Source organism: Diutina rugosa (genome assembly GCF_008704595.1).
Source record: "Diutina rugosa strain CBS 613 chromosome Unknown scaffold5_size317247, whole genome shotgun sequence".
Taxonomy (NCBI): Eukaryota; Fungi; Ascomycota; class Pichiomycetes; order Serinales; family Debaryomycetaceae; genus Diutina; species Diutina rugosa.
In genome coordinates, this window is record NW_022995213.1 from 179,710 (window position 1) to 206,441 (window position 26,732).

At 48.5% G+C, this 26,732-nt stretch overlaps 16 protein-coding genes across 16 annotated transcripts; 11 read left to right on the forward strand and 5 right to left on the reverse strand. All coding sequences in view use genetic code 12, as the record gives it.

The window, feature by feature from the left end:
• Positions 1–516: 516 nt before the first annotated feature.
• On the forward strand, positions 517–1,404 carry DIURU_005683 (uncharacterized protein; the record flags this gene model as incomplete). Its single annotated transcript, XM_034158692.1, has 1 exon — positions 517–1,404. The coding sequence occupies one exon, from the start codon at positions 517–519 to the stop codon at positions 1,402–1,404; it is 888 nt and encodes a 295-aa protein (XP_034009531.1).
• A 316-nt stretch (positions 1,405–1,720) lies between these two features.
• On the forward strand, positions 1,721–2,590 carry DIURU_005684 (uncharacterized protein; the record flags this gene model as incomplete). The annotated part of the gene is made up of 1 exon (XM_034158693.1): positions 1,721–2,590. The coding sequence occupies one exon, from the start codon at positions 1,721–1,723 to the stop codon at positions 2,588–2,590; it is 870 nt and encodes a 289-aa protein (XP_034009532.1).
• A 218-nt stretch (positions 2,591–2,808) lies between these two features.
• DIURU_005685 (uncharacterized protein) lies at positions 2,809–3,933 on the forward strand (the record flags this gene model as incomplete). The annotated part of the gene is made up of 1 exon (XM_034158694.1): positions 2,809–3,933. One exon carries the CDS (start codon positions 2,809–2,811, stop codon positions 3,931–3,933), a length of 1,125 nt encoding a protein of 374 aa, XP_034009533.1.
• A 109-nt stretch (positions 3,934–4,042) lies between these two features.
• CTP1 (Ctp1p) lies at positions 4,043–4,927 on the reverse strand (the record flags this gene model as incomplete). Its single annotated transcript, XM_034158695.1, has 1 exon — positions 4,043–4,927. One exon carries the CDS (start codon positions 4,925–4,927, stop codon positions 4,043–4,045), a length of 885 nt encoding a protein of 294 aa, XP_034009534.1.
• Positions 4,928–5,308: 381 nt separating this feature from the next.
• On the forward strand, positions 5,309–6,037 carry PEP12 (SNAP receptor; the record flags this gene model as incomplete). Its single annotated transcript, XM_034158696.1, has 1 exon — positions 5,309–6,037. The coding sequence occupies one exon, from the start codon at positions 5,309–5,311 to the stop codon at positions 6,035–6,037; it is 729 nt and encodes a 242-aa protein (XP_034009535.1).
• A 40-nt stretch (positions 6,038–6,077) lies between these two features.
• Positions 6,078–7,190, reverse strand: DIURU_005688 (iron-sulfur cluster assembly protein; the record flags this gene model as incomplete). Its single annotated transcript, XM_034158697.1, has 1 exon — positions 6,078–7,190. The coding sequence occupies one exon, from the start codon at positions 7,188–7,190 to the stop codon at positions 6,078–6,080; it is 1,113 nt and encodes a 370-aa protein (XP_034009536.1).
• Positions 7,191–7,411: 221 nt separating this feature from the next.
• DIURU_005689 (oxidoreductase) lies at positions 7,412–9,025 on the forward strand (the record flags this gene model as incomplete). The annotated part of the gene is made up of 1 exon (XM_034158698.1): positions 7,412–9,025. One exon carries the CDS (start codon positions 7,412–7,414, stop codon positions 9,023–9,025), a length of 1,614 nt encoding a protein of 537 aa, XP_034009537.1.
• Positions 9,026–9,366: 341 nt separating this feature from the next.
• On the forward strand, positions 9,367–10,275 carry DIURU_005690 (uncharacterized protein; the record flags this gene model as incomplete). Its single annotated transcript, XM_034158700.1, has 1 exon — positions 9,367–10,275. The coding sequence occupies one exon, from the start codon at positions 9,367–9,369 to the stop codon at positions 10,273–10,275; it is 909 nt and encodes a 302-aa protein (XP_034009538.1).
• Positions 10,276–10,299: 24 nt separating this feature from the next.
• Positions 10,300–13,056, reverse strand: DIURU_005691 (uncharacterized protein; the record flags this gene model as incomplete). Its single annotated transcript, XM_034158701.1, has 1 exon — positions 10,300–13,056. One exon carries the CDS (start codon positions 13,054–13,056, stop codon positions 10,300–10,302), a length of 2,757 nt encoding a protein of 918 aa, XP_034009539.1.
• A 140-nt stretch (positions 13,057–13,196) lies between these two features.
• Positions 13,197–13,913, forward strand: CKB2 (casein kinase 2 regulatory subunit; the record flags this gene model as incomplete). The annotated part of the gene is made up of 1 exon (XM_034158702.1): positions 13,197–13,913. The coding sequence occupies one exon, from the start codon at positions 13,197–13,199 to the stop codon at positions 13,911–13,913; it is 717 nt and encodes a 238-aa protein (XP_034009540.1).
• A 401-nt stretch (positions 13,914–14,314) lies between these two features.
• MSW1 (tryptophan--tRNA ligase) lies at positions 14,315–15,412 on the forward strand (the record flags this gene model as incomplete). The annotated part of the gene is made up of 1 exon (XM_034158703.1): positions 14,315–15,412. One exon carries the CDS (start codon positions 14,315–14,317, stop codon positions 15,410–15,412), a length of 1,098 nt encoding a protein of 365 aa, XP_034009541.1.
• A 1,157-nt stretch (positions 15,413–16,569) lies between these two features.
• Positions 16,570–18,444, forward strand: DIURU_005694 (uncharacterized protein; the record flags this gene model as incomplete). The annotated part of the gene is made up of 1 exon (XM_034158704.1): positions 16,570–18,444. The coding sequence occupies one exon, from the start codon at positions 16,570–16,572 to the stop codon at positions 18,442–18,444; it is 1,875 nt and encodes a 624-aa protein (XP_034009542.1).
• A 186-nt stretch (positions 18,445–18,630) lies between these two features.
• DIURU_005695 (alternative oxidase) lies at positions 18,631–19,644 on the reverse strand (the record flags this gene model as incomplete). The annotated part of the gene is made up of 1 exon (XM_034158705.1): positions 18,631–19,644. One exon carries the CDS (start codon positions 19,642–19,644, stop codon positions 18,631–18,633), a length of 1,014 nt encoding a protein of 337 aa, XP_034009543.1.
• A 2,536-nt stretch (positions 19,645–22,180) lies between these two features.
• On the forward strand, positions 22,181–23,971 carry DIURU_005696 (uncharacterized protein; the record flags this gene model as incomplete). Its single annotated transcript, XM_034158706.1, has 1 exon — positions 22,181–23,971. One exon carries the CDS (start codon positions 22,181–22,183, stop codon positions 23,969–23,971), a length of 1,791 nt encoding a protein of 596 aa, XP_034009544.1.
• A 1,085-nt stretch (positions 23,972–25,056) lies between these two features.
• DIURU_005697 (methylthioribulose 1-phosphate dehydratase) lies at positions 25,057–25,851 on the reverse strand (the record flags this gene model as incomplete). Its single annotated transcript, XM_034158707.1, has 1 exon — positions 25,057–25,851. One exon carries the CDS (start codon positions 25,849–25,851, stop codon positions 25,057–25,059), a length of 795 nt encoding a protein of 264 aa, XP_034009545.1.
• Positions 25,852–26,112: 261 nt separating this feature from the next.
• Positions 26,113–26,712, forward strand: DIURU_005698 (uncharacterized protein; the record flags this gene model as incomplete). The annotated part of the gene is made up of 1 exon (XM_034158708.1): positions 26,113–26,712. The coding sequence occupies one exon, from the start codon at positions 26,113–26,115 to the stop codon at positions 26,710–26,712; it is 600 nt and encodes a 199-aa protein (XP_034009546.1).
• Between the last annotated feature and the right edge of the window lie 20 nt (positions 26,713–26,732).

Below are 26,732 nucleotides of genomic sequence, written 5' to 3' on the forward strand. Positions count from 1 at the left end.
TCACGTGACCATACCCTCACACCCTCGCCACCATAGTGCAAGGTAGAAAAAAGCGGGCAGGAAGTTGTCACCAATACAAAGCGGGGCTGACTATCAACACTGGGGGCTCCCAACCGCAAACCGAGACCGCACAATTATGGTCCAGTTAGGGTGTCTTTACCCCACTACAAATAATCATGATATACTATAAAAACATGATTGCCTTTAATGATTGTATATCGTCAGTTACAGGCGTTTATATAGCTGTCACTTGCGCAGGTTTCTGCGATATACCGTTACTGGTACCTCGGATGCGAACGGTATGCCATTTGTCCCCACAATTTGGAGAGTGGCGTTCCGCTCATGTGAGCCGAACCTGCTGCCAGTAGCACTGCTGGCATTTTTGTAACGGGCTTCCATGAAGCTATAGGAGGGGCTCCCCTCATTTACTCAACATTTACTGCATGTAAGTTGGGAGCCATGTGACAATGGCGTATATACATCGTGAGATTGCCGCTACCAGAGCCCATTCGGCTAATGACTAGATACGCTTTGATCTCAGGCGGTACCGGTGGTATCGGTATCCAGTTGTGTACCGTTTTCGCTGAACAAGGGTTCAAGGTGATATGCATGGCTCCTGAGTCGACCCTTTGGGAAGCTAACGACCTCAAGGAAAAATATGGAGTGATCACTTATGCTTTGGACATCACCGACCCTACTCAATGCCAAAAGGCAGCCGAGTTTGTCAAGCAACACACCGAAGGCGGCAACCTTGACGTGCTCTACAACAACGCCGGCATTTCTATTGCGGGTCCTGCCACCGAATTCGACAACAACGCGTTGATCAAGTTGTTCCTGGTGAATGTGTTTGGTCACATGTACATGACCAAGTACATGGCGGAGTATGTTATCAATCGCCAAGGGCTGATTGTGTTCACGTCGTCGGTGGCGGCGCGGGTGCCGTTGAGTTGGGTGTCGTTATACAACGCCACCAAGGCCGCCATTGACGCCTACGCCGGCACGTTACACACCGAAATGAAGCCGTTTGGGGTGCGGGTCCACAGTGTCATCACCGGTGGTGTCGACACCGCCATCTGCGACGCCAACACGGTGCTGTCGATGGCCGGGTCTCGCTATGATGTCCCCGGGATGATTGCCTCGATGCGGTCGTCGGCGATGATGTCGAGACGAGACAATATCAGCCCCCGCAGCTACGCCGACGCAGTGGTGAGCGACGTGTTGAGCCGGCGGGACCGCTTCAACTTGTACCACGGGTGCAAGGCCTACTTCCTCCACTGGGTGTCGCGGTTCATTCCGTACTTCCTTGTCGAGTGGGGGGTGCTGAGACACTTCCAGGCATTGGCGGTGTACCGGGCGCTTCGTGAACGTGTCCGCAAGCAGCAGCAGAAGCAGAAACAGTTGTAAACAGCAGGGGTACATCCTAGTGAAAGACAATATGACAAACTACAGTAATCACCCCACTTTTCGTAAAAGTTATGCTCTCACTTGGAGGAAAAATCATGCCACCACTGGTTGACAATGGACTGCCGATAAGGTGCATGTGACTTATCGCTTCCGAAACTGACGTTTTCGTCGATCCGTTTAGTGGCACCTTTCATGGAGTGTTTTTTCCGAGTGAGCGTCGCCGCTGCAGAACGGGGGGCCAGAACCCTGCAGACGACCTGCGCCAGCCCGATATGCGGTAACTGCGGAGTAAAGCTAACCCCTAAATTTTAGGGCCATGACGAAGTATACACTTATTGCTGGTGCCACTGGGGGCATTGGCTGCGAGTTGGTTCGAGAATATGCTGAACGGGGCTACGTGGTGTTTGCTCTTGCTCCTGAAAGTGAACTCTGGCAGTTAAATCCAATCAAGCTGCGGTTCGCCGCCGTCCATACTTTCGCCACCGATATTCAGGATGCTGACAGCATTGTGGAAGCTTATAGTCAGGTGAGAGAGTTGACTACCCGTCTCGACGTGTTATTCCTCAACGCTGGCGTTTGTTTAGGGGGCACTCCCGGAGTGGAATTTACCGATGTTGATCTTCGCCAATCTTATGAGACTAACGTCTACGGTCCCATGTATGTGGTGCGCCAATTCATCGACTACGTCATTACAGCGAAGGGTCAGATTGTTTTCCAGTCACTGGTAGGTAGTCGGATCCCCATACAATGGTGTCTGATTTACGGGGCGACTTCAGCAGCAATTGATCAATACGCGTGGGGGCTCCACTCAGAATTGGAACCTTTAGGCGTTAAAGTTCACTCTTTAATTACTGGAGGCGTCAATACCGGCTTCGCTGACCCGGTGGAGGTGAGTACTCTCCCCACACATTCTCGCTATAACGTCCAGGGAATGATCCAAAGTATTAGAGACGTGCTGAATATGGCTCGCGTGGGTACGATGGAGCCCGAAGTGTATGCTCGCCGAGTACTTGATCAATTATCTCGCCGGCCTCATCGTTTTAACATTTATGAAGGTACTTACCTGTACCGCCTCCACCTTCTCGGACGGTACTTCCCCGTGTGGATCACTGAATGGATCATTGCCGCCCATTTCCAGGCCACTCGCGTCTACAAAAATCTTAGAAGCCACTATGGCAGCCACTAGTCTCAAATTGGCTCTATAATTACATAGACCTATCTTAGTAGTTTGACTTTTACGCTCGCATGACGGGTAGCCCGCGCTTAGCCCACCCAAAAAGAAAAAAATCAATACCTACGTTTACCGAATTCGATGGTCGCATCACGTGACGTACGTGTCCGCTCGGATAAGATCGTCTCACGATAGTGGTCTTGAGCCGAGCCTCAAAACCCCCCCACCCAGACATGCTGCCACCCCGATCGAGTCGCCATCAGTACGACTCTCTCCCCGGCTCGGACCCCACTGAGCCGGGTGGCTCGGGTAACAACAACTCCAACGACGAGCTGCATCGGCTTATGGACGCTACCGGCGACTCCGCCACCGACTCGGTGTTGTTTAGTCGCGACGGTGATGCCAGCGATAGCGATGACGACCACAACCGCCGCGTCGAAAATACCTCTCATGACGATGGTTCCGCGTCCCATCCTCTTACTGAGGGCCTGAGCCACGATCTAGAGAACCAGGGCGGCCTCCGTCCCCCGCTGGCGAGAGACAGAGCCGTCAACATGTTCCACCGATGGGTGCCGATCCGGACCACCTACGAACGGCTAAATAACGGGATCACCACCGGCAGAATGCAGGCTAATCGACCGGGCCGGTTCATTGGTCTGGGCACCGACGGGGTGTTCCGCAACCTTCTGGCGAAGCCGGAGCTGGACGCTGAAGCCCACCAACGAGAGATTAATCCTCCAACTTATGAGGAAGCGGCTGCTGACTCGTCACCCGAATACTGGGAACTGACAGTGATTTCCCCCATATATGAGGACGAAGTATTTGTCGACGGCCTCCCCGTGGGCAATATTGCCAACTACGTGTGGAACGTGCTTGTACTGGTAGCGTTCCAATTTGTGGGGTTTGTACTCTGCTACCTCTTGCACACGTCCCATGCCGCTAAGAACGGCGCCCGGACCGGGTTGGGCATTACCTTCATCATGTACGGATGGAAACGGGTGCCGCTGAATATGGGCAGCGCCACTAAGCTCCCGCCAAAATTAATTGCCGTTGACCCCTTTCAAGTGAACGAATTGTGGCTGGGAGCGAAAGTGGCCACGTATACCGACTCTTTCAAGCTGATTCTCTCCAACAGTACTGTGACTGTTGGCGACGACGATGACGACAGCGGCGGGTGGCTCGATATCAAGGCGCCTTACTTGGCGTACGGACTCATTGCATTTGGGTTGTTCATCATCATCCAGGCTTTAATAGACTACTACCGGGTCAAATTGACCGAAAGGGCAATTTTGGCACCGCAACAACCGACGCTGACCACCACCATCACCGAAGCGACGGACAACGCCGACCGTGAATGATTTACCACACTCTTTTCTCTAATGTATGATAATGGCACTTTTCACAATATAAAAGTTTATTTTTCTCATGATTAATATTGATGCTATATATATATATATAGTTCCATGCCTAGTTTAAGATGATCAACATCTTCTCGTAGATGGTAAACACAATACCCCCCAGCAACACCAACCGGCCCAATCTTGGCGTCGCCCCTCTCCAGAAGGTCAAAAGCCCTTCGTTCTTGAAGATCTTGACGAAGCAGTCGAGGGTGTTCTTGTATAATTTCTCCGAGCCGAGCGCTTGCATTCTCGTCTTGACGGTGTCAATGGGCATGGTAGTGTACACGGTGATGACGCCAGCAAACGAACCCACGGCAAAGGTGGCCGCCGCCGACAACGGGTCGGTGGGCTTTTTGCCCAGGGCCTGCTGGATCATCGTCTTGAGGGCATTGTATGACCCCAACCGCACCGCTTGGTTCAGCGCTTGACGCAACGACACCGGCACCACCCCGGCGTAGATCCCTCTCACCCCTAAGTCGCGACAGAGCTTCACCGACCCCGAAATGAGCCCGTTTTGGTACTTGGGGTGTGGCAGCTGCTTGTCATCGATGAGGGCGGTTTTGATCGCCTCAAACGGCGTCACCGCCACTACCGACTCGAGAAGACCGGCACCAAGACCGGCGACCACCCCACGAGGACCACTCAACTTGCCGTTCTTGTCGGCTAACAACAGCTTGATGTAGTCAAACCCAAGGAACCGCACCAGCGCCTTAACAGTATTACCAACAACAAAGGCGGGACACCCCACGTACAATGCGCCCACCCCTTGAGTCTTGGCCACATTGTAGATAAGCACCAAGGGGTTACGACTCAGCTTGGACAGCTTATCGATCAACTGGAGCCGGGTTTTGGCAAACTCAAACGGGTAGGTGATCACGCCTTCGATGGCCCCTGCGGTACCACCAGCGATGAACGACTTCGTGGGATCGACCTGTTTCTTATCCCCGGCCATGGCTAATTCAAAATGTTGATTTGAAAAATTTTAAGCTTACCAGTAGGAAACGCTGCGATCCCGGCCCGGAGTGCGGCTGGCTGCGGCGCTAGTGGCATATATGAGTCAGTGCGAAATATGGGGCATTTGACGCTAACTCTCGTCAATGTTTCGTATCGCTAATGATAATGCGGGTTGCCAGAAGCGAAAAAAAAAACCTAGTACCAATTTGGCTACGGATAGCGCCTGACAGAAATTGGAATATTTGCCGGACTTACTATGGTTAGGAGTGCTGTTAGCTGATGGTCTCGTTTATTATAAAAAAACTGATGACTAAGCTTCCTCACTAGTCTGACTAAGACAATACTCTTATCGCATGCACACGCCACCCTTTAGCCTCCCATGAGCTTTAACACCTATGCCGATGATCTAGAGCAGGGAAGCGTGGCCTCCAACCGATACAAGGACTATCCCGAGTTTGAGCAGCTTAGCAGTGGGGTTGATGCTCGCCTCCATCGTGTCAACGAATTGCTTCTGTCGCCCCCGGTAAATGACACCGATGTCGCCGAGCAGTTCAAGGAGATGAACGACCAAGTCCGCCAGCTTCTGAGCTTGCTTGAGCAAATGGAGAAGGACAAGGAGGACATTGAGGTTATCCGCTACTTGCGGCAAAAGGAAGGGTTGCAAATGAAGCTCATCCGCGAAGCACTCGGCCGGTTTCAACGGATCCGTAACGCTCAAGCTACCACAGAAGCAAATACTCTGACACCATCTGCCCAAAATGGAGGGGTGCCTCAAGTGCAAATCAATTACGAACCGATCAATGCTGAAGAGCTTGAGCAACAGCTGTTCGCCATCCGCCAACGCGAACAAGAGATCCACCGTATCCACCAGGACACGATGGAAATCAACGAAATCTTCGACAATTTGCTGAGTGTGGTGAACCAGCAACAGTTTCAAATTGATAACATTGAAGAAAACCTTTTCAACTACTCGAGCGACGTCCGCGGCGCTCACCAGGAGTTACGGCGGGCCGAACGTTACCAAAAGCGCACCGGAGGACGGATGTGCTACTGCTTAATGATCCTCCTGGGATTGTTGGCGCTTATCTTGTTCATTGTAATTATATAAATCTAGAATTATACGTCATGATTTCGTTATGGCTAAAAAATCACCGGCAGAGTGTCCAAACGTTAACCTTACCGTCGTCACCACCACTGGCAATGACCTCGGAGCCATCGTCCGCCTCGGCAAACGTGACACTATTTATTTCGTACACTCCATGGGCATACTCTTTGGTGGCAACAATCGTCCATTTCCCATCAGACTCTTCGTATACCACAAGCATGCCATCAGCTCCCGCGGTGACAATACGGCCGCTAGTCTTAGACCATGCCACCGAGTAGATAGGGTACTTGTGAGCCCGAGGAAGCGTGCACTCTTCGATCCATTCCATTTCCGCTGAGCGACGAATCAGCGACGGAAGCTCGCCGCTTTTATCGGGGAGTTCGTCATTAGTACGCCATATCCGCGCCGTCATATCGTCACTTACCAGAACCAAACGGATACCAAGGCTGCGGGGGTCAAATTGCAGACACCATACCGTGCCTTCGTGTCCATTGAGCACGCCAACACACTCCCAATCGTCATCGTCTTCACGATAGATGCGAATAGTGTCATCGTAACTCAGCGACGCCAATAAGTCCTGGCGAGGGTGCCATGCCACATGCTTTACGTCTCCCAGATGATCATTGAGTACCAGAACACATTCAAATTCTTCTAGAGTCTCAGGATCAGTCTCCCAGATCCACACGGTTTTGTCACGCAGACACGATGCCAACAACGTCCCCTGCCAATTCCAAGCGACACACTTCACTTCATTTTCGTGGCCTTCAATGATTGCCATCAAACTCCATTGGTTGTTCGTGCTGGTGAGAATCTCCTTCTGATGGGCCATCATCTCCAGTTCGTCATACTCAGTATCGGGCTCGTCGATGCCCCACACCGAGATCGTCAGATCGAACGAGCCTACCGCCACCGCTGGAAGGTCAAAGAAGTCCTGGGCTGGTTCGTCGACCCCGCCCACGGGGGGTTTGAACGCCACCGTTCTCACCGACCGCTTATGGGTCTCTTCAAGATGGCCAAGCTCAGGATACTTGCCGCCGACTTTGAAAACCTTCGCCGACTTATCACCCAGTGCCGTGGCAATGAGGGGGAGCGTGGGATGAGCCGAAACACTCCAGCACTTCTTGTGGTGGGCATCGATGCTGTGCACAAGCTCCATCGCTGACTAAATATCCACGACTTCGCACCCCACGGTGTGTAGTTGAATGTGAAAAGTACTGGTTAATGTACAGGTAGAGAAAGCATCGATAACGAAAATAAAAGTAAGTCATTAGCCACTTGCGACAGTTAATATAATCACCTCGTAATTTTTCTTTGGTAATAGTGTTACTTTGTTTACCAGCCGTTGGATCTCACTTTTGGCGCGATCTCAGCACCTCAATGCTATCACGAGTAATCCTCCGGGCGTCGGTACCGTCATTCCGAACTCGGACGCCATGTTTGGGTATTCGGTTTTACAGTGATAACAAGCAAAAGCCTGATGAGGACAAGAAACCCGCCCACGACGACAAACAGGTGGCACGCAAAGATGATCACCAGATCGGCGATTTCAAAGTGAAAAGACAAACGCTGCCAGCGGCACCGGCACCCACCGATGGCCAAGGGCTTGAGATGCTCTTGAAACGCCAGCAGAAACCTTACATCCCTCGTTCGCAACACCAGCGACTCAGCTATGAGTACCCTTCGCTTCCCAATGAGGATACCGTGGGCCAAACCAAGCCGAAAACGGTGAATCGATGGACACGGTACCTCCCAAAAATTATCACCGCAGTAGTGGTGTTATGGGGGGCGTACATGGTGAAAGTGTGGATCTATCCAAGCGAAGAGGAAGAGCAGGCACAAGACATCTTGGATCCGCAGAAATTTCACACGTTTATCGTTACTCACAAGGAACAAATTGATGATGATCACTATCTCATTGAGTTGGTTCCCAAGCTGAAGCACTGGCAATATCTGTACTACGTCAACTACAACGAAAAACTGCCGTGGAATGGGGACCGTATGTGGCTGGTCGAAGTACAACAGCCTGATATTTCTGTGGTACGATCATACACCCCGTTGCCGCTTTACTTCATGAAGTCTGAGTACACGAGACTGGGAGAAAGGGCACCGTTGTTGCGAGTAATTGATGATGATGCCACTGATTACGATAAAGGTGGGCTGATGTGCTTATATGTCAAACGGTACAACGACGGCGAGGTCCTGAGATATATTACTAATCGAAATGTGGGCGATGAACTCTTATTGCGGGGGCCCGATATCGATTTTAAGCTTCCATACCATCCGGCTCGGGCTCACTACAACCGGCCCACATTCAGAGACTTGCCGCTGAAGGTGGAAGCTGAAAACGGCGTGGAAAATATCTACAAGCGATTCAAGTTGCCCGCGCATGATAACTTGGTGTTCTATGGGGCCGGCACTGGTATTGCGCCAATTCTTCAGGTATTAATGTCTCGTAACCCTTACAGGGGATACGTCACTATCCATTACTCGGCACGTAAGCCTGGTGAGTTGGGTCCTCTCGATCGGTTTTTGTTCTTTTTGGAGAAACTTGATCGCGTGAAGGTTGTACGTCACTATGATTCCGAAGGTACTAAACTCAAACCTCAAGACTTCCCTGAGCCCGCCAAGCCCCACTATGAAAGTGCTATGCGCTTGGAACAACAGGAGAAGAAAGCTGAGGAGCAAGGCGACTTGTCGTCGGCGGAGAAGCTTAAAAACAGAATGAAGATTCTCGAGGAAGAAGACCGCAAGAAGGCCAGAGAGGCTCCGCAAGAGACCGAACGGGGAACGTACTTCCCCAACGCTCTTGCTCGGGCTCAAACGACAATAGATCAACCTAAGGAGCCTGCGGCCTTGAGTGTGGTGTGTGGTCCTAGTGGCTACGTCGAATACATCTCAGGTTCAAAGCTCATCAATGGCGAACAAGGTCCAGTAACGGGTCAATTGGGTGCTCGTGGATGGGACAACAACAACACTTTCAAGCTTCAATAATTGTATATAGTCAACGCAGGAAGTATTGTGGCGCTCAGCTATTCACCGCGGAACGGTTTCTCGTATTAACAAGTTATACCGAATTATGCGCTTACAGTATCAGCGGAATTTAAGATCCCTCACCACCCCAAAAGATAAAAATTCCGACTGCTGGTTTGCAAATTCATTAAATAAAACAATCACATTCAATAGAATATCCCACGCTTAATCTAATGTCTTAGCATTGTTGTAAATCATGGACAAATTAGTAAGCCCGGGGTGCAGGAGGGCCGTACGTCTCGCCTATTGTCTCTTGCCCGGCTATATAATCCGAGCCATACCCCTGCAATAACCGCCACCAAATGTCCTACACTTTGAACACTGGCGCTAAAATCCCGGCCATTGGCTTGGGTACCTTTCTCCTGACACCCGAAGAAGTCTATGGTGCCGTCAAAGAAGCACTTGCTACTGGCTACCGTCACATTGACACGGCTTACTTTTATGACAACGAGGAAGCAATTGGCCGGGCTGTAAAAGACCTGGGCATCCCCCGGAGTGAGATCTTCATCACCACTAAGTTATGGTCTACGCAACACCAAAACCCGCAGAAGGCTTTGGACGATGCTCTTAAGGCGTTGAACACCGATTACATCGATTTGTACTTGATCCACTGGCCAGTGGCGTTCGACACTACTAATGGCAATGACAAGTTCATCCCCAAGCGGGCTGATGGTCTGTGGGCCATTGACCCTCTGGTGGACTTTGTCGACACCTACGCCAAATTGCAAGAACTTGACCCGTCTAAGGTGAAGGCAATTGGGGTGTCCAACTTCAGTATCACCAACTTGGAAAGATTGTTGCTGGCTCCTTCTACTAAGGTGACTCCTGCTGCCAACCAAGTGGAAATACACCCCCTTCTTCCCCAGGAAGAATTGATCAAGTACTGCAAGGCCAAAAACATCCAGATTGAGGCTTACTGTCCATTGGGAAGTGCCAACTCTCCTCTTTTGGATAACCCTGTTCTCGCCAAGCTTGGGGAGAAATACGGCGTGCCTCCGGCAACTATTATGATTCTGTGGGCTTTATGGCGTGAATACGTGGTTCTCCCCAAGCTGGTCAACCCTCAACGGATCAAGCTGAACTTTGAGGTTGTCAAGTTATCTGACGAGGACGGGGAAACCATCAACAACATTTCTAAAACTGAAGGTATCAAGCGTATTGTTGATCCCCCATTTGGCGTAAAGGTTTACGATGACAACACTGCTTATTAGATTCTGTCTTAGTACACACTATCCCTAGACTAATTCCAACTTCTTCGCAAAATGAATCAAAATGCGTTGAACATCACGGTGCTTAGAACACAGTTCCACCACCTCACGCAAGAGATCATGATTGCTTTTATCAGTAAACTGCGGGGTACTGGGATCAAGTAACCGTTGACACACTTCAAACAACTTAGTCTTTAACCCAAGCTCACAAATACGCGAGCAATAAGTTTGGAAGTGTTTGTAAAACTCTTTCTGTTCACCAAGTAATTGCGACACAAGCATGCGGTTTTCCAAATGAGAAATGGAGATGGAGTTTTCGAGATCTTCGTAACCTTCTTTCATCATCATGTTCTTATTGATCTTGTTGAAGTACTTGCCCCGTCCAGTACGGGTCTTGCGGATGACCTCATCATTAGTACGATGTTCAAGTAAATCAAGAATCAGTCCTTCCTTATCACCATCCTTCTTGGCGCTAGCATCACCATCTTCATTCAGATCCCAATAATGCGACCCAAAAAGCCACCACAGCTCAGAGACCGTTTGCCACACTGCCATGCCCGTGTTGTATAAGTAGCCGGCACCATTGGACAACGTGACCACGGGAGTACCCTTCTCCAGCACCAGACACATAGTGATATTGTCACTTTTAGAAAGACCGTCTTCCTGGAATTTTGCTGATAACTCCAACACGGGGGCAAGCGTTGTCAGAAGATGGATCTTTTTCTGAGTCACATCCCACACCATAAGCTCACCCACCAGAGTCACCGCCATAAGGTACGGACCTTGGCTTTCAAAGAATACCAATGGCGCTCCAAGCATCATTGGGGGTAATATTCTTCTGCCCAGATCCTGTGCGTAAATAATGATTTGACCATCCAGTGTAGCCACAGCCAAAAACTCATCGCTAGTGGTGACAAGCTGAACGTATCGCGGGATGAAATCACACCACACTTGGCGCTCCTTTTTAAGAAACGAGATTCTCGTCGGCATGGTTTCATTACCACTACCGTTTCTGATCTCCAACGTACCATTCGGAGTACCAACCTGAATATGAAGACGAACTTTGGGGGTAGCAAGTCTCACTTTAGAGAATGCAATCGTGGGATTGACCATAACCAGACCAATAAACTTCACGGGTTCAAGGTCCCGCTTTAGCTTCTTGCTGGTCCCTTCCTCTTGCTTCGATCGTTTGATCTGTTTTGCGTAAGCCTCACTGACACCATAGCTGGTCTTATTCAACTCCATGAGCGACTTTGGAATTCCCAGATCTTGCTCAATTGAGGATGAGATCGCCGGCACCAGCGCCAGCGCCAGAGATGTGCCGTTTGATATAAGGGTAGGTTTCACTCGCTTCTTACCATCTTTTGTGGTGACTTTTTGATTAGTTGCCGAGGCGGTGACGGGAGTGACGCGCTTCTTGCCTCTTTTGGGTTGGGCAGCTGTCGTCGGTGGTGTCGAAGGAGTTTCCGACTTGATTTGGGTGTCCACCTCGGGAATCTCAGGTACAATTTCGCCAAACACCGGAGATTTATCCTCCTCAGTCGGCGCTGCGGGTGTTGAACTTTTTTCATCCTTGACGACTTCGGTTGACCCGGACTCCGGCTTTTCTTTAAGAACGTCGATAGCTTGCAGTTGGTCGACCATCTCAATTGCTTGAGCTTTCTTGCCTCTTTGAGGCGGTGCATCACTGTATTTGAAATCCATCGGCTTCACGTGTTCATCATGTAATGATTTCAATTGTTTGAGCACTTCAGGGCCCACCTCAACTCCGAGCTCCTTGGGCTCAAAGTAGGCTACGCCCAACTTGCCTTCAGGTGAGACCACCGCCAAAAGTTGGCCATCAGGGTGCCAGGCTAAATCCACCGCGGCGCTCTTGAACACTTCCGATAGAGTGGAGATAGGCTTTTCTTTAGTGGTGTTCCAAATGGCCAAGTTGCGATTGGTGTCAATCGATGCCAAAATGAAATAGATTGTTTCGCCTGTCGCCGGTTCAGCTGACGTGAATACCTTCGGATTAAACTGAGCGCCAGCACAGCCGACACCATGGCCAACGAGACTGACACGATGGTTCCATCCTTGGGAAAGCGACATGAGTGAAATAAGAGTGGTATGCTGCTTCAGCGCCAGAGGAATGGCGACAAGCTCGCCATCAGGCAGCCACGAGATGCGGCGTTGGTCACAAAGGAGCGGCACCGAGTTGACGAGCTTGGTATTTTTGTGGACGAGTCTGAACTTGTAATTGCCAACACTAGTGTACCATTGGTAGACGTAGACCATAGTATCGTCGCCACAAGTGACAAGATAGTTCTCTGTAGGGTCAAATGCCAACAGTCGCTGGATCAGCGGTTTCTCTTTGGTCCGATCAAGCGTGGTGAGCTCCTGTATGGTTTGTCTCATGAGATCATAAATCCACACTTTGGCATCATCGGTACTGAAGGCAAAGATGTGGCCACACGGGTCCCAGGCAATCAGCACGATCTGGGGCCGCGAGCTGCGCTCCACCATGGGATAGAGTTTTCTGGGGGCACTGTCGGCGTCATCCATATCGTAGAACCAAAGATGGCCGTCATTATCGCCAAACACCACCGAATTGTTGGTAGGTTTAATGGCGACGGTGTAGACGATGGCGGGGTGGTCGATGTGGTGGGGGGTAAGCGTCACGTGCTCGGGACTCAACAGCAGAGTTGGGTAGACGTCGAGGCCGTCGCCACCGGTGATGACGTAGTCGCGATTGACGTCGACACATCTGAGCTCGGGGGTGGCGTCGTGGGCGACAAACTTCATCGCCGTAACTCGTCCTCAGCGCGGTTTTCGCACCTTCGCCAGCGGTTGTCCCTCAAGGTGCTGGCGGCGGGAGGAGGGTGCTGCGCGCGCTCGCGGGCCCGCGAACAAATGATGGCATCTTACAATGGGATACCATCGCCATGGGTGACGAGTACGTGGCCGACACACTGTCGGAGTTTACCGAGTACTGGATCGACTTGTTCTTGGGGATCAAGGGGAACGAGTACTTCTGCGACATTGACGATGAGTACATCAGAGATCGATTTAACCTCACCGGTCTCAACCAAGAAGTGCTGAAGTTGCTGGTGCTTATTGACATCATCACCGATATCAACGACATAGAAAACCACCCGGTCGAGGCCCGGGAACAGTTGGAACAGAACGCTCGCATGTTGTACGGGCTCATCCACGCCCGTTACATCTTGACGCTGAGGGGGCTCAACAAAATGTTCGAAAAATACCGACAGGGAGACTTTGGCTACTGCCCCCGGGTACACTGCCAGTTGCACCCGTTATTGCCTATTGGGCTCAACGACCAGCCCAAGGTGGCTCCGGTCAAGTTATACTGCGCCAAGTGCGAGGACTTATTCAACCCCAAGCTGGGACGCCACGCCGTGGTTGACGGCGCCTATTTCGGCACGTCGTTCCCGGCAATGTTTTTCCAAAATTTCCCTCAGGCCATCCCCATCCACCTGAAGCAGATGTACGTGCCCCGAGTGTTTGGATTCAAGCTCCACGAGTATCTGAAGTTGAACCGCTGGCGGGAGTTACAGCGGCAAAAGTTGGAGAAGCGGTTGCAGGATAATGGTATTGAAGTCAACAACGTCAACGGTGGTTTCATTTGCGACCGCAAGTGACGTCGATGTCATCTGTCGTGTGCATCTTCGTCCTGACTTAGAAAACGACTGCATAGGGTTTAATAGTGCTGAATACCAATCACCAATCCGAGAGTTCTCGTCTGCCCGTGCTTAATTATTCTCGATGTGAGTCCAAGATCCTATCCATGACATAGTGATTTTATATAGACACCCATTGCCATCACCAGCAATGCGTTTTTTTTTTTATTATTTTTATTTGAATAGAAATACCACAACTCTTTACGACGTTAATGTTTTCAATCTATCTATTCGTTTGAGTTGTTTATCAAATTTCACCAAATTATGGCTCACACGATTTTGTAGCTCATTGCACAAAGCCGGTAGCTTAAGTTGTTTACGTGCCACATTTGATGCGATAGCGCGAACCTGCCCTCCGCCTGATGCGATCGTCTTTGCGAGTGTTGAAGACAGTACAGAAGCTCGAGGTGGTGCCGAAGGTACCGGCCAACTCGACGGTGTTCTCTCTTCTTCAGCCCACGGGTAATATCCATTTGGGAAACTACCTTGGCGCCATCAAGGCGTGGAAGAACATCTCCGAATCTGAGCTGCCCAACAGTCGTTACATCTATGGCATTGCCGATTTACACGCCCTTACTATGCCTCAGGATCCGAATAAGCTTCGCCAGTGCCGTACCGAAGCTGTTGCCAGTCTCATCGCCGCTGGCCTTGATCCCCAAAAGTGCACCATTTTCCACCAACTGCTGGTACCTGCCCATACTGAGCTCACCTGGATCTTGACCTGTATCACTGGGATGGGTTTCCTTAACCGTATGACCCAGTGGAAGCTGAAGGGACAACATGCGGAACTGTCGCTGATTTTCGATGATAAGATATTGGAGCGTACCAAAGCCGGGCTATTCACCTACCCAGTACTTATGGCGGCAGATATCCTCATTTATAACGCCACTCATGTCCCTGTGGGTGATGATCAACTGCAACACTTGGAGCTTGCGAGATACTTGGCATCATCGTTCAACCATCAATACAACACTGACCATTTCGTCATTCCCACCACATTATTGTCCAGACTGCAGAAAATCTTGAGTTTGAGAAACCCTCAAAAGAAGATGTCGAAGCTGGACCCTGACCAAATGGGTTGTATCTATGTTACTGATGACGCTGATGCAATTAGCAAAAAGGTTCGCAAGGCGCAGACTGATTCCATTCAAGGAACCATATATTATGATCCTGTTCAACGACCCGGAGTCTCCAATTTAATACTGATCATTGCTGGTGTTACGAATCGAACCATTGAAGAAGTTGAAGCCGAAATTAAGCACATGACATCTCACAAACAACTCAAGGACTACACCGCGGAAGTTCTTATTGAAGAGTTCCGTCCTAAGCGGGCAATGTACGATAAACTCGTTAACGACCCTGCTTATTTGCAATCAGTGTTGGATGAAGGCACTGCGAAGGCCAAAGCAATCGCCGATGCCAATATTACTAAAATCCGCACGCTTGTTGGGCTCAACTAACCACATTGGGTTCATTGTTGATATAAATAGTGGTTAATTTGTATATATTTCGGTCGACTTTGTTGTCGTCAACAATTTTTGCATATATTTGACTTGACTCGATGTAAGCACATTTTTTCGCAGCCAAAAATCTGGGGCGCGCATTTTTGCAGGAGCATCGTGTCCCGATCTCTCTCATCCCTAAAAACTTGGTCACGCGGTGGCGAACGGGGATTCTCGCCCACTACAAACGATGAACCTTTTACTGGAGTTTCCTTTACCTCCACAAAAGGTCGTGTGATTCTGATTGGCAGTCACAATCTGCTGGCCCGACATGTCGTGCGCGGGGGAGAATACGCATCTACAGGGGGGGCTGGGCGGCAGGCCTAAAAATAAGCAAACATCAAATTCCCGAAGCACACAAACCATCCCCATCAAATGAAATCATCATGGATTATTCATGTTAATGGCTACGGAAAGATGGACAATTTTCTTCGGGGTTATGATTTGGTTCTGAGCACTGATGCATACGTCTGTCGCAGCGAATGGGGAAGTCAACCATCTCGATTTAAGCATGTATGCGCCAACTAGCGAGCAACCGTAACTTAGCCAAGGTACCTCCAACCGAAAGATATGAAGGGCCACCCTCAAAACCATAATCTTCCTTTCCTACCGGTTTTAATGGTCATCAGTGTTGATTAGCTGCGGGCTCAGCCAGCACTCACGCAAGGCCATGCCGCTTATTACATGACAAAGGGCGTACGTCGACGACTCGTGCTACTGCCTAAGGCACTTATCATTAACCGGGATCGGCAGGTGATGCGAAAGGAGAGAAGCAACCCCATCGTTGGTCAGCAACGGCCCGGGCTCCACACGCGCGATCAATGCAGCTAGAGACGTCGTAAACAGGAGGACACCCTTAATCCCGCTAGCTAAGTGACCACCGAGTAAGAGTCGCACTATAAATACTGGGACTGTGCCTCGGCCAAAGCCTAGTTTTTTTCCGCCCTCTCGCTCGTCGTTTTAGCCCTGAAAACGCGTCTCATTCTTGACCTGACGCGCGCGCGTTGTTTTGACTGAGGCATCGTTGCGAAACCCAGCCTAATACAGGTGTGCACACCCACCACAGAATTTTTAGCAGCAACACCACTCGGGCACAACTCGGGCAATTGACGAGGATGACTGAAACCCGGAGGATGCCAATCAAGGTGTTATACACTTTCGATGATTCACAAACACCATTCCTTCTTCGAACTCAAACTCAGTTCCCCGTCAAGTTGGCGGAGATAGCTGGTGCCAATGGTGACCCCATGACCGTCGGTGGCGTCGACCTCAAACTTTGTGCGATGGAAATCGTCCAAGGGTCACCCGACAACTTCAAGCTTGACAGTTGTGACTACGCTGTCTACTATAAGGACATCACCGAACAGCCCGACGAACCTTTTGTCGGTCACGGAAACCTCAGCCAATTCCTCAATGGCAACGAACTGAGAATGGTGGCAGGAAGAGTATGCCAGAATATGAGTGCCAATTTGTTTGGAGATGATCGTGAAGCTCTGTGGACGTTGGAGATCCGACTCAAGCTCAACACCATCGAAGTATTTGGCGGCTATGACAAGAAACGTCAGGCTGATTCCGCACCGGCGACGTCGGGAAAGAGGTCACGCATTGGATCGGCGCTGGGCGCCGTCAAGGCTACTCGCACAAAGTCGCTTCCATTGTTTTCGGCGACTCCGCTGTTGTTATCCGTCATGAATGCCGATCAGCAAAGCCGCGAACTGCGGTTTGATCAGAATCTGGTCAAAGACCGATTCAAGCTGGCGCCATTCCTCCAAGACATGAACCGACAGGCGCGGAACAATAAGTCAGCTTCAACCCCGACCGCTCGTGCCATGCGTACTCGGCTGGTCTTAACGAACTACCCCCTCCAATCACTGCCTATTCACGAAGAGTTGAGTGACGAAACGGATGACCTCGACTATAATGGCGACTATCGCGCTAATGACTACACCAATAGTTTCCGCACCAACGATGATAATGAAGACACGTTCATGCTTGATCATAAGTTCCAGGCTCTTCCAGACGTTGAAGACTTGGACTCCAAACGTTGCCATATCGTGGCGGGTAATACATTACCCGATAACCATGGGCTTTGTTGCATTAATAACAATTGTCGGGCTGAAATGCTGCCTTCATGGAGATACATTGAAACTGGCTTCCACTCTAACTACCATGAAATCCCTCGTGAAACAGACAAGTTCGATAAGCGGCTCTACGAAGGAATGTATGGCCCTTTATGTAACGCGTGTTACCTCTTTTTGAGGGCGAAAGGGTTCATGCGTCCAGAACTGGTGGTACGCAAGTATAAGCAGCAAAGAAAATTTAAGGATGAGCGCAGAAAGAAGGAGCAAAAGCTGGATAATGAAGGCGATAATATCTTGCATTCTGAATCACACCGCAACTCATGCTCAAAGCTAGCACTGTCACCCTCCAAATTTGCGACCCCCCTGCATACTCCCCTGGTGATCAACCAGGCCATTCAAAAACAACAAAACACAGTGGGACGTACCCCCAACAACGAATTTAACGATCTCATGAACCAAATCAATGCATTTGGTGGGCCTTTAACTGATATCGATTTGCCCCTGGATGCTGGCATCACTCCCATGGGCGTTACTCCTCCAATGATAGCTGAGAAATTGAACACCCGCGTGATCAATCTTGATGACGTTGGGATTGAAGAGGATGACAAGGAAAACTTTCCACCAGCATCGCATCACATGGAATTAGTTGAGTTTGAGGCATTGCTTGCCAAATCAATTGAAGATACAAAGAATGGTGATCCTCAGACTGATTGGCAAGCATTGTTTGGTGACAACTTGACTCCTCTTGATGGGGATGATGACAAAGTCACCCTCATGCCGTCACTGCCGGTTTTAGCCAAGCTGTCGCCTCCACCTGAGGCCTCACGCACCGACACCGACATGTCTTGGGTCCAACACAAGTCTCTGACACCAAATACCGAATTCTGTAATGATGACGAAAAATCCTAGCATAATGTCCATGCATCCAAGAGCGATGAGTCGATAGCTGATTGAAGCTCACAGTAATGAACAATGTGTTGCTTTGGTCAACCCATATTATAATTAACAATACATATCATCTTATCTAACAATACCTCAAATTCATATGTATTCATGTGCTAATTAGTCATAACTTCGTAGGTCTCTATATACAGCTCAAAGAGTCATTTCATCCTTTTCCCAACCGGTCCCGCGGGTCACTTTCAAGCCATTGTTGGGTTCGGGCTTCCCGGGGGTAACTTGTAAGGCAAATGGGTTTCTGTCAGACTTTTGCGACAAGTTGGCAAGGGTGTGGTTAACCTCGCGGTGCTTGGCTTCGTCGGCTCTGATTCTGGCAACCAAATCATAGAAGGTGGAGTTCTCGTTCAATTCGGACCAGTACTGGGTGGCAATCTTGGGGACTTGGACGTGGTCAAACTGTTTGAGTTCGCCCTTTTTCAATTGATGCAACAAATGAGTGTAAGTTGCAACAGCTTCCTCTTCCAAGTACCCTACCAAACGGTGGCAAACCTTAGGTCTTACCAAATATGCAAGGAAGAAGACGTTGGTAAAAATGCCTTGAGCCACGTAGATGATGGAACGGGTAAACCACAGCGGTTGACCAAGTTTAATAAAAGTTAACAAATGCATCCGTTCATTGTAAGCTTCGTCGAGTAGAGTTTCAATCCAGGCCTTGTCCCGCTTCAAAAGACGAAGTGAGTGCAAGTGGCGGATGAAACCAGCACACATACCGGGTACACCAGCAATGGATTCGAGGAAAATTACTCTGGTTAACCACTTCGCTTCGGTCATTTCATAACGAGTACCCTTGAAAGTATCATCCAAGTTATCCAGCTTCTTGTAGCCTGTAACGAAATCGAACGACTTGCGGACAAATTGAATTGCGCTGTAGGCGAATCTGTCCAGAAGAGTTTGAGGCTCACGGTGCTCAACTTGGACCAAAGCGCAATCTTCGTCAGTCCACTTGGGGTGAGGGAACATCGCATGCGAAATGAACTTGTTGTCATCATGCTGAGCAACCTCATCGTTGGTGTACACCTTAGTGCTGATACCCAATCCGCCAGCACTCTTATTCTTGATCTGAGGAGTGTGGGGGTTGCTGGCAATAGTAGTCGCATACCGAGCGAACACTCGGGAAGAGTTTGGTAAGATGGTTCTTGTAAGCATCATTGTTTGAAGTGTGAATTGATAGAGTTGAGCTTGCGGTAATCGAGTATTTATAGCGTTTATTGGTAGTGGCTGCAAATTGCAGGCGGCGTTTGATGCGCGCACGTCAATTCCGTATGTGTCGGAAGCGGAGTATGCTTGAGTCAATTTAATGGGGGAAGTCGGAATCATAATTTACGCCAAGTCGAAGCACAAAGCCCGTGAGTGACTCATATAACCACTTAAATTAATTGAATAAACCTTTGAGTTGTACTTGTGCTTCCACTTGGGTGATTACAACGAATGGATTAATCCAACTAACGGCGTTTGAATTTTTTTTCTCTTCCATCCTCGTCATGAGTGTGGTCACACGGCTATTGAGGCGTCCTCAACGTTCCGAAATTTTCCGCAAACGCGGCTGCGACAGGGGTCGCGAACGTTGACTTTTTCGATTGTGCACCTCCGGATGGAAGGGAGGCCGTGACCCAATAGAAAATATGACATATGAAATAGTTAACGAGCTAGGTATCTAATTTCTCAGGTAACACACTAAGATCGCTTCATATACCAGTTCATCGATGTTTGGCTACATGGTTAGCATGTAGTTTATATCCCCATTCACAATATAAAGCCAAAAACGCTACATTTGAGAGGAGGGGTGAGTTGAGGCTGATGTCTAGAGCCCTTTACATTACTTATTTGGGTTTGACGCATTTTATTGGAGCTAGAGTTAAAATTCTTTTCATTCTGGAATTGCCAATTGCTCAAATTTGAAATGAGTCTGAATTATCAACGAATGTACAAACGTCTTCCACTATGGTCATGACCGAACTCTTAGTCTTTTGTTTACGTATCACACAAGTTCTCTTAGATTTCCGGTGCATTGAAGTACACATCCGACGTGGCTAAAATAAACACATGACCAAAATCTTTGATGTTTCTAGAGACAGTCCGTGCACCGTCATCACTACATTTTGAGCTAATTTTTGAACAAAAGAAAATGATTGAACAGAAGCTTTACTACAGGAAGAAATCAATTATTTAGGCGATGATAGTGTTTGCCGGTGTCGTTAATTTCGACTCGCTTGCGACGTCACTATAATATCGGGCTTCCAAAGAAATTTTCGGGGTATGCACCAGGCGGGTAAAGGTTGCCGAGGGCATTTGATGAGGTTTTGATGACAAAAGAAATGCCAACAATATTTAATTTGCTCAGTGAGTTTACGTGGCGAATGCATTAAAACTCGAATATTGATTTGAAAGCGGGTAACCACAACTACCTGAAGACTGCACAGAATGTAAATATGAAGCCAAGCGAAATCTAAAAGAAGTTCATGTTTACACATTCACCTTCCATTTATGTATTCGTAAAGAAGAAGGGAGTAAACTATCATCCACCGCTTTACTGTGATTTATTCCTCAATAAACAATGGACAATAAATGTTTTTCTTTCTTTTCTTTCATCTGTTAGATGTAGAACAGCCCTAATTCGTTTGTAACTTTGCTTTATGATCAATTTCAGAAGCAAGTTCACGCAATAAACGTTTATGTGGGACTTTCCATCACTTGCGGACCAAAAAATACACATTGGCTCAAATTATTGAAGGGAAAATTGCGAAAATGCAGCAAATAGATAGCTGACCGGCTCAATAACTTAGACACAAAAAAGTTTCTATTTTGTTATCTCTTTTCAGAGTGCACAAACCAACTCTACAATGAATTTGAGCAAGCGGGAAAATCGCCTTCTCTTCTTAACTTTATAAATAAGATAAATAAAATTTGTCAGAAAGGGACTTCGTGGCCCAGTGGTTAAGGCGTGCGACTGTTACTTACACAGGACATCGCAAGATCGGGAGTTCAATCCTCCCCGAGGTCGTTCTTTTTTTTTTGACAAAGAAATCGCCGCTGCTGCACGGCGACTAAAGTGGGGTGGATAACGTTTTTTAGAATTCGAGTCTTGTGCGGCGAAGATAGATGAACATTCATCCTTATATTAGTTCAATTGATGATCACACAAATCTAAGGCATAGAGGGACCTCATAAAAAGTCGGCAGTGACTGTCTAACTCGTTCACTCGATGTTTAAGGGTTTAACATCGCGGGTCGTCGGCGGAGCCCGATATCGGCTAACCCAATTTGCAGGATAATCGACGATGGAGGCATTTCCTTCAGAATCTCGAATTATGATAGAAGTCTCGCGAGCCTCTACGGATTGAAGTAAGCGACTTGACGGCCTATCATTTTCAGCAAAATAAGCGATTACTCAGTAAAGCGAAAGTGTGGGGAGAGAATCTGTGAAGATAGAAAAGAACTACCCCAAGATAAAGCAGGTTTTTGCGTTACATTTGAGCTTATCCATAAGGCACTTTCCGCATCGATAAACCGTAAGGCATTTTGATCACCTATGTGCAGGAAAACCGTTCATGTACAGGAAAGCATCGCCGGAATATGTCAAATGACCCAGGGAAGCGATGCCCTCTCCATTGCCGTTCTTGCTGCATACGCGAATATATACTCAACCTACGCAGCCCCAGATTTTTTTTCGTTAGCGTTCAGCAGATATGGTGTTCAACATCACGACACCGGAACCGGAGGACATCAACATTCCCATGCTGTCACTCGAGATTGAGCAAAAGCTCTCTCATGTGGGCTCACACCCGCAGTCTCGTCGGAGCTCCCAACATGTTACCGAAGGATCTCTGACCGGTGTGCAAACCCACTCATCCCCGTACGACTTGGAGAAAAAAGGTGATTATGTGTCCGACAAAGACTTCGAAGTTGAAGATGAAGGCAATAGCAAGGAAGTCAGACGAGACTTGAAGCCGCGGATGATCTCCATGATCGCTCTCGGGGGTACTATTGGTACCGGTTTGTTTATTTCCACTGGTACCACCCTTCTGCTTGCGGGTCCTGTGTCGTCGCTTATTTCGTTCGTGTTCATGACGACGTTAGTGTTTACGGTCACCCAAGCTTTGGGAGAAATGGCCACTTATATTCCCGTCACCGGGTCGTTCACTCAATTCGTCGCAAGATGGGCGTCACCTGCGTTGGGGGCTGCCAACGGGTGGAACTATTGGTTCTCTTGGGCTATCACCTTCTCTTTGGAATTATCTATCGTTGGTCAAGTTATCGAGCGTTGGACTTACGCCGTCCCTTTGGCGGCTTGGATTTCGATTTTCTTCGTCCTTTTGACCGTCTTCAACTTATTCCCAGTGAAATTTTATGGTGAATTCGAATTCTGGATCGCCCTGATCAAGGTTATCGCTGTGTTGGGGTGGATCATCTATGCCCTCTGTATCATGTGCGGTGCAGGTAAGACTGGTCCCATTGGGTTTCGTTATTGGAGACACCCTGGCCCCTGGGGTCCTGGGTATCTTGTGAAAAACCCGATTGGCACTGGTAGATTCTTGGGTTGGCTCAAATCTTTGGTGTCAGCTGCGTTCACGTTCCAAGGTTGTGAAACTGTCGGGATTGCTGCTGGTGAATCGCGTAACCCGAGAAAGGCTTTACCACTGGCCATCCGTAAGGTCTTGTTCCGGATCTTGATCTTTTACGTCTTGTGCATGTTCTTCATTGGAGTGTTGATCCCCTTTGATGACCCCAAACTCGAGGGTGATGGTACTGCTGCCTCCCCTTTCATCATCGCCATGGAAAACGCTGGTACCAAGGTGCTTCCTGAAATCTTCAATGCTGTCATTTTGACCACCGTGATCTCTGCTGGTAACTCCAACGTGTACTTGGGTTCGAGAATTTTGTATGCTCTTGCTGAATCGAGGGTGGCTCCCAAATTTTTCATGCGGACTAACCGTTGGGGTGTTCCTTGGGTTGCGGTGCTCTTCACCGCATCCATTGGTTCGTTGGGTTACTTGGCTGTGTCCGATCTGGGTACAGTGGCATTCAACTGGCTTCTTAACATTTCGTCCACTGCAGGGCTCATCGCTTGGGGTGGTATTGCTTTCACCCACATTCGATTCATGAATATCTTGCGTCTGCGCGGGATCTCGAGAGACTCCTTGCCATTCAAGGCGAAATTCATGCCTTATGGTTCGTATTACGCGTGTGGCTTCATTTTTCTCATCGTGTTATTCCAGGGGTTCGATGCTTTCTGGGACATTGATGCCTCGAAGTTCTTCACCTCATACATTTCCCCCATCTTGTTCATTTTTTGCTGGATTGTGTTCCACTTTGTGTTCAATGGGTTTACCAAGAAGGCATTTACTTGGAATTCGATCTTGATGCCTAAGGACGAATGTGATATTGACACTGGGGCAAGAAACATTGATGACGATGAAGAATTTGAAGAAGAACCCCCAAAGAATTTGTGGGAAAAGTTCTGGAATGTCCTTTCCTGATTTGCTTAAGGTCCTCATGCAAAGTCGGAATCGATTCGTTTCCAAGCAATCATATACACACAAACACGAGTCAAGATACCGTGTACGAGATACTGCTAGTGATCAACTATCTCAAGCCAGCCCGTTGACAACATTACGTGTAACCATTACAACACATTTGAGGGGCTGTTTAATGCATATATGAATAAAAGTAATAGACACAATTGCTCAACAGGATCTAGAAGGTTTTGCACGTGGAATAATCAGTCGAACTTGCAATTGAAGCTGATTGAACTTCGTTTCCATAGATTCAAGTTGAGAAAGAATCTGGTCTTGTCTATCCAAAATGCCATCAAGTGCGCCACCGCCGTTATCGTTTTGACTTGTAGCCGAGATCCCATTAACTGCCCTTTCAATAGACTGAATGATAGACTTTTGAAACTCTTCCAAAGTTGCCTTCATTGTTATCAGCTCGAGCTCAAGCTTCGTCGCCCAGGTTGCCAAATCGTTTCGATCCTTGCCACAAGCAATACAATCAGGATGTGAGTCTCGCGGAGGCTGATGGCCCCTCAAAGCATACTCCGGCAAATTAAGTGGCGATTCTTCTTTTGAGTTCATTAATGTGAGGGACTTCTTTGTTGCAACATTCTCGTCATTGCATGGCTGACGTTCGCCGCGCGTTTCATCACTCGTTTGATGAGTTTCACCACACATACATGTATGAACTAACCAGTATTCTCCATAAGCGTGTCCGAGTGATCACGACTGATGGCCGATTATTTGAGGGGGTGTTGCAAGGATGCGATAAGCAGTCCAACGTTGTCATATCCAGCTGTGTTGAGCGAGTGATTGATGAGGATGACGAGGATAACCAAGAATTAGACCTAGGGATCTACTTCCTAAGAGGCGGTATGGTGGTATGTGTAGGTGAAATTGACGATGATGAAAATATTGATTGGCTCAAGATTAAAGGAGCTACACTCAAAGATACGAAAAACCCGTTATGAAATTAACACGATTTAAACGCATTTGACATGGAGAGGAAATTTATAGACACTTAATAAAAGCAGATTTATCGATTCCCGTTTCTCTATTACTACTCCGATCTATTTCTTCACCCAGGGGATTCCCGCGGCGTGCATCTTTACCGCCAACTCTAACAAATAGTCAATGGCTTCGTTATAAACTTTAGCCTTCCACACAGTTTCACCCCACACATAGATACCATGACGACGGACCAAAACTGCTGATGTTCCGGGGTAGTTGCGAATGGCTTCCTGTAACGAATCAGTCAAGTCCTCTTCATGAGGCGTATTGTCGATGATAGGAATAACAAGGGTATCATAGTACTGCATCGACCCCACCTTGACCACTTTACCCTCTTCGTTGACCTCTAACTTTGGCAAAGCTTTAATTTGCTCAATGTGTGAGATTTCGAACGTGGCTTGCGACAACAATGTCACCATCACTGCACTTTGGGAGTGAGTGTGAATACAAGCACCAGCGTCTCTCATGGTATAACAGCTCATGAACAACGGGGTACACGCCAGAGGCTTGTACTTGTACAGTTTCGTCAACTCAGGAGGACAGTCATTAGGCGATTGAAGAAGCTTTTCATCCGGCAAGCTCACCACAAACATCTCCCACGGCCGAATACGCTCCTTTTGAACTCCCAGAGGAGCAATGTAGACGATATTGGGGTCAGGGCCATCGACGTCGCGGATAGAGATCCCTCCTCCTGTACCAGTAACCCAATTATTATCATAAAATAAGCGGCACAACTCGCAAATGAGATTAGCCGGGTGGTTGGGGTCCGAGTATTCAGGTACGTTCGATTGAGAGCCTGGCTTAGACACGGCCAGGTCTTGGTTGGCGTGGGCACAATGACATGGGGCAGACATGGTTAACCGAATCAGACACACGTGCGCGATCTCAGTATATATTCTTCACTAGTAACGTGACAGGCAGGAACTACTGTGGCGCTTATTGTTCAGAGTTACAGTTGACATATTCGATGTCATTGTAAATGTTCCTATCGCAGCAAAGCACTTCTCCTTCATCTTTGTATACTTTGACATCGCGGCGCTACCATACTTGGATGTCGCCGACTTCAACGATTCACCCGCACCGAATTATAGTGCCACCCACCCGCCACCAACTCCATGTCCGGTCTTGAACAACTGTTATTCCAACTCAAGTTTACCGCTAAACAACTTAACCGTCAAGCCGCGAAGGCGGCCAAGGAAGAAACCCAGGAAAGAGCTAAAATAAAGAAGGCTCTCACCCAGGGCAATAATGATATCGCTCAACTCTATGCCCAAAATGCCATTCGCAAGGCCAACGAACGAGTCAACTTGTTGAGATTGGCACTGCGTATTGATGCGGTGGCTCTGAGAGTGCAAACTGCCGTGACGATGCGTTCAGTCACAGGCAACATGTCGCAAGTTATTCGTGGGATGGATAAGGCCTTACAAACGATGAATCTCGAACGCATTCTGATGGTCATGGACAAGTTTGAGTCTCAATTTGAAGATCTTGATGCTCTGACTAATTACTACGAAGCCACTACAAACAATGTGAACGCTTTAACCACGCCGCAAGACCAGGTTGACGAGTTAATGAGTCAAGTGGCGGATGAAGCTGGTATCGAAATGAAGCAAGGACTCAATGAAACTCAGATCGAAATTAACGCTCCTGTTGTGGGCATTTCTGAGGAGAAAGAAGACAAGTTGGCTGAACGTTTACGTGCGCTTCGGAATTAAGTGAAAAATTCAGTACTTCA